The sequence below is a fragment of the Haemorhous mexicanus genome, chromosome 4 (genome assembly GCF_027477595.1).
Source record: "Haemorhous mexicanus isolate bHaeMex1 chromosome 4, bHaeMex1.pri, whole genome shotgun sequence".
In the NCBI taxonomy this organism is placed as follows: Eukaryota; Metazoa; Chordata; class Aves; order Passeriformes; family Fringillidae; genus Haemorhous; species Haemorhous mexicanus.
The window spans coordinates 36083096-36089095 of NC_082344.1; the positions used below are offsets into that span (position 1 = coordinate 36083096).

Sequence of the window (6000 nt, forward strand, 5' to 3'; positions counted from 1 at the left end):
TTTACATGCAGTTATTGTTCAGATGAGTAAGTATTTTTGGGGTTTTGTGCTACCAACAACAAACCCCAGATGAAAGATGAGACCAGATGAAAGGCAAGTGGTGATATCTTTATTTTACCACTTCAGACTGATAGTTGTGCTGCAGAGAGCTTTGCATTATGCCCTGGTGAGAGGAGAGTGCTGATTGAAGTTGATGCGTTTCAGCAATATGTCAAAAGTTTCACCTGCACCTTTAAGCTCAGTTTAAGCTACTCTTCTATTTTTAGAAGTTACTTGACTTTTTTTTTTTTTCCCATTTGGTCAATGAAAAAAACTGCAGAGGAAACTAATATTAAAAAAAAAAAAAAAAAAAAAGGAGAATACTTGTGGACACAGAAGGGGATGGGTTAATGTACCAAGCCTGTGGGCAGAAATGTCTTTTGATTCTTTGCTGGTGTTCAGAAGGAATAGATCATATGATGTAAACAACCCTTCTTTTAAAATAATGTGGGATTCTTCCTTACTTGCTCCCTCATAACTTTAAAAAAAAAATCCATAATCCTTAACACATATAATACTGGAATTGAAACAGATTGAACAGCTTTGTTAATCAGCTGCATGTCTCCCATAACCACTGAGAAAGTGCTCATAGGCTTTTTGCATGAGGGTCACCTGTAAAGGAAAAGATAAGAGTCCTTGCTTCCCTTGTGATCAATTTCTTTCAAGCAAATTTTCACTCAAGTCATTATAATCATAACACTTCTGATTCTGGTCAAACTATTGTCAAAAACATTCTGCTTTTCCTCCATTGGTGGCAGTGATTTTACTCTACTACTATGAAAGCACATTTTTAAAATGCCTCTGTATTTCCCATTATTAAGACTCAATATTAGCTCATTGAAAGAATAATTAAACATCTTCATCTTGCTCTGGATGATCAGAAAAATACATGTTAGGCTACCTACAAGCCTGAGTCCTTTTTTTCTCATTAGTTTTTTTAATTAACAAAACTGGTCTCACTAGGTCTCACTTCTAATACTTAGGGTTTTCATTCAGCTCCAGCACATGGGATGATGGCCTGAAGCTATTTGCTGCTGCTGTTTCTAATTGCTGTCTGTGCCTGCTGGATGATTATATGTTTGATAATGTGAGGTTCTGTATGTGCTTCTGCTTTCATCTCCTGATTTCAGAGAGCTGACCTAATTTAACTTTTTTGAAGTGGTCATCCTTGTGAAAAGAAGGAATATATGAAATTGAATGTACCTTTGTCCTACAACAAAATACCTGATAAGACTTCCTACCTACTCAGCTTGTAAAGACATGCTGCCTGCTGACCTTGCCAGAATTACCCCTCTCTCTCCTTGAAGCCAAGGTTCATCTGCTCTCTCCTAGTTGGTATATGAGAAATTGCCATGAATCACATGACTGTATTTAAAAATAATATGCATTTCTAGCATTCCACTGCTGGAAGAAAAGTGGAGTGATTAAACTGATGTTTCAACTTGAACTATTACCTTTTGGCAATCAGCATCAAATGTTTAAGCAATTTTAAACTGGAAGTACTTAGGAATTATGAAAACAAATGCCTAAAATGGATTTGTAACTTAGTTGCTACAGAAAAGCAGACAGCAAAAGAGTTATAATTCTGTTACCAATAAGGTACTGGTGTCCTCCACATCTTAAGTCTTAGTTTCTTGAATGGCACTAGAGTCTTAGAGCTGGAATGATCATTTTAGAAACTAGTCTAAACCAAGTCTTTCAGAAAAATAGTACCGACTTATAAAAAAGACATCTTGATGCAAGAATACTGCCTTAATTCTTAGTAAGATATCTTGAGTTATTTTGAACCTCAGTAAAACTGTTTAAGGTGGCAGAAATGCAGTGGTGTGAGTGGAAATAGAGGTGCAGTTTGTGCAACAAACTTGCTGCCCAGGAGAGCTGGAATGCCCCAGTTCTATGAGGGGTTTCCTCTTTGTGGGGTAGTGTAACTTTTTTATGTGTATAGCACAGTTGTAATAAATCCAATTGCCTCTTCTAGATTTTGGAGTGGAGGCTTGGTTTATCTTCTGAGATAGAAGGTAGAGTGATGTGCTTACATTTCTGTAATATTTGCATGTGATTGCAAAAGCTGTTCTGAGCTTTGTGGTCTGTGTTTACAGTGCATAATGCATCTTGAGGATAGACTGCAAGAGATGTATCTCAAAAGCAAAATGCTTTCAGAATATCTGCGAGGACATACAAGAGTTCATGTAAAAGAACTAGGAATTGTGTTGGGGTGAGTATTGCAGGTATCAGTCTTAAGCAATGGCAAAAGCTGGGGCAGTTATTTTTCCTTTTCTTCTGAATGTTGACAGCTTGTTCTTGTGAGGATTTGCTTCATATTTGGCACTCCTCTTTCATGTGCCTAATAAGTTGCAAAAAATGAGCTCTACTGAGCTATCTCAAAATCAGGAGAAGGCATTTATACAGCAACAACAAAATGCTTGTCATTTTTAAATCTTCAGAATTAACAGAGTTTGAGTTTTGGTCATTATTAAGTTAGCCAAGCATTCGTACACACTCTGCTCTGTTGTGATCTCCTTAATGACATCTTCATCCCACCAAATACTTCTGAATTTGTGGAATGAAAAGGGTGCATTTGTACTTAAGGGGCAAGAGGGTCTCAAAGATCAGGTGTAGAAAAATAAACAGGTGTTCTGTTCAGCAACTGTCTTCTAATAATAGTACTTGATTGGCATATAACCTTTAGGGATCTGCCTGCTGACAGCAGAAAAGGGGGAGGAAGTAAATACACTTTCTCAAGATGTTTTTAGCACTGTAGATTAAGTCTAACTTATCTTTTTCCAGATTGTTCAAGATTTCATACTCAGAAATGCAGCTGTAAATAGTGAAACAGTGAAATAAGCACTTTTCTCAGTGTGTGTGTACATGTTAAATATATATAAATATGTACATACATCCTGGCCTCTGAGCAGCTTCACATTTGGAAATAGTTGGAAACTGACCATTGCACTTGAGAGACATTCCTTGAAGTGTTATTGCATAATAATTAATAATTTCAGATTTTGGTCATTTATGGTAAGAAAGTGCTACTATGTAGCAAACTGAGTTATATTCAACACCTGAAATGCATAATCTTCCATAAGCTGATACTTAGTACTTTGTTAAACTGGGCTTATTGGTGCCTCCTCACTGGTAAACCTACAAGCTGAGGCTTAAGGTTTAACAAATACATAAAAGATCTTTTATTTAAACCACAAAGGATTATATAGCACAGAATGTAATACTGCTTGCTATCTTTTAAGTGCTAATGTACTTCTTGGTTTTAAGCATTATTTACCTACCTTTACTGGTAGTACATGATTATTGACAGTAAATAATAATTAAACTATGAAATTAGGAATAGCAAGACACTTCCAGTTTTTTTAAAGTGGATGAAAAGTATCATCTTGTATTTCTCTTGCAAAAGTGACTGTATATTATTTTAAAGGCTGTTTTCTTTTTTTTTAATTTTTAGGATTGAATCCAATGACTTGCCTTTGTTGGCTGCTATAGCAAGTACTCATTCCCCATATGTTGCTCAAATACTCTTATAAGTTAAATTCTCAGGATAGTCATTCCCTTAAAGTACAATTATGAAAATGGGAATGCTGAATGAAGAACAGAGGTGCCAAACACTGGTCAAGGGGAGCACTGATGAAAGCAGGTGATGACTGTACATTCTGCCACCTTCCGATTCTGATTTCAGCCGGATGTTATATCGGAGGACTTCAGTTTACATAACACAAAAGGCATTCAGGTTTTTCTTACAATCTCACTTCTGACTTAAATCAAGAGACTGCATCCTCGCATTTTATTTTTATTCAAAGGACAAAAGTTAACACTATGTGGCAGACCGGGTGCTGCCATCCAAAACGCTGCTCAAAACCATGAAGTACCAGTTAAAAGAACAAGTGGGTTAGAATGGATTTCGTAATACTATGCTTGTGTGTGTGGTGTGGTGTATGTTTCTTTGCTGGGGAGGAGGAGGAGTAGCTGTTAACTCTGTATATAGCATTCCTATACAAAAGTGTATTCGGTGGGACATGATTTTCTTGCAGAACATACGTGTGGTTTGTATAGTAGAAGTGGGAATGGGCTCAGAACAAGGAACTTGGATTCAGCAGCCAGATGTCATGTGGGAATGGAGGTGTGTGTGAGGTTGATGTGACTTTTCCATTTAAGGACAAGAGGTTGAGAGGTGTGGCTGCTTCTGTTTTAATGAGGAGGCATTCAAATGGGCCCATGGCTACAAGTGAAATGAATGGAATTCGGAGAGAGGAATTTTGTGGGAAAGCCTTATGGAACTTCTGCTACAAGTTTACATTTGTTGCTGAAGCAACTTCAGTAACTGTTGATTTGCTGTATGACTGTGGTCCTGGGAACTAAACTTGTCTTGGTGTCATCAAGTATTGCTATCTCCAAGGAGTATGAATTTGAAAAACATCTGAACGATGCCAGTGCTGTGAGCATGTGTCCGTGTGCACATACACCAAACAGCTGGTACAAACTGAAGACAATCGAATTGGGGAAATACAAGACATCAAACAACCCCCACCAAACCTTTAGTTAAAAGTATTACTTTTTTTCCAGCTATGACTTGTCATTCTGAGTAGGAATAGAAGAGGACCGTTGTTTGAAGTAAAGTGAAATGTGGGGGCAAATCCCAATATTTGATATTACTCTGAATGTTTGCAATTACCCTTTTTGATTCTACAGAAATCTTGAACTATCATCCAGGTGCCTTTCCTTACTAGGTTATCTACTCTGACACCAGAAACTACTTCTCCACTAGTTGATACTGGCCTTTGGTGTTTCTAGAAAGCAAAATAAAATTTTGTACTTCACTGTTTTCACGTGGTTGATTAAAATGAATGTAAAAAATACTTTTTTTTGCATAAAGCACTGTTAAGCTGGATATGAAACTGTGGACCAGACTGAGGAGAGAACAAAGGATCAAAACATTCTTAAATGGAAAACTCGATGTTGGACTGTTCCGTTGTGAGCCACTGTGAATACGGTGTCTGAAATTGTCATCTTGCAAGCAAATTTCTGGCAACACAATTGCTTGAAAATAGTGAATTCTAAAAAGAAACTCCTGGTCACCAGTTGTGAGTTCTCCTTGTTGGTGGTTACAGATTTTTAACACTGAAGGGACACACTTTTATTAAAAGTGTTTTTATTTCCTACTACCTTGATGTTTGGACTTTTCTACAGTAAACTTTCAATTATTTGAAATAATGAAATGTGCTTATTGTGAATTGTTTAAATGTGACGGGGTCTTGATTAACCTTGTGTTGCTTTTGAGGGAAATAGATAGACTGGCCTACTGTGAAAAGAGGTTGTTTCCACGTGGAGGGATACTTAATATTCTGATACAACACTTCTAAAGCTGTTCCTTCTATGCTGGTTTTCTGACCTGACATTCCAAATGTTTCTTTCACTGCATTTTCATATTTCTCCCTAGTATTCTGCCTAAAAAGGCTAAAGTCTTTCTATGGTTCAGGTTTTTTTTCTCGTGCTTTATAGCTAAGCAGACTTTTCATATCTTTGGTCTGTGAATCCTATCTGCTGGAAAGTAAATTTACCTCTGCATATGGCTTTTAGCAGATACCACTTTCTGTTTCACAAGGTTAAAACAAGGAACGAACCACAGAGCAAGTCACGTATTCCTAAACTACCCTCTTGATGGAGAACGTGTGTGTGCATGTGTAAGACTATGAAACTGCTTCTCTGAGTGTATATAGAAATCCTCATGTACTTTCTCTATTTCATGTCACTCTTAAATAGTAGCTGGCATCATTTATAGTCAGTCCAGTTCTTTTAAAGTGGGGTTTTTATCTGAACAGACTCTGACAGTTCTTCAAAGAAATAGATGCGAACTTAACGATGTGCTTTTGTTGTCACAGGGTTTACTAAAGAGGACAGAGATCTGCAGACATTCAGTGATTGCAAGATTAATACCATAATCAATAATAGATC

The 6000-nt window shown here is 37.0% G+C and overlaps 1 protein-coding gene across 5 annotated transcripts in view; it reads left to right on the forward strand.

Annotated features, from left to right (window-relative positions):
• Positions 1 to 5210, forward strand: part of FNIP2 (folliculin interacting protein 2) — a 48545-nt gene extending 43335 nt beyond the window's left edge. For all 5 annotated transcript variants that reach the window (XM_059844463.1, XM_059844462.1, XM_059844459.1 and 2 more), the window contains 2 exons: positions 2139 to 2254; positions 3497 to 5210. In XM_059844463.1, coding sequence (XP_059700446.1) covers positions 2139 to 2254; positions 3497 to 3575 — 195 coding nt within the window. In that variant the 3' untranslated portion in view covers positions 3576 to 5210. The remainder of the gene's footprint in view (positions 1 to 2138; positions 2255 to 3496) is intronic.
• Positions 5211 to 6000: the final 790 nt, after the last annotated feature.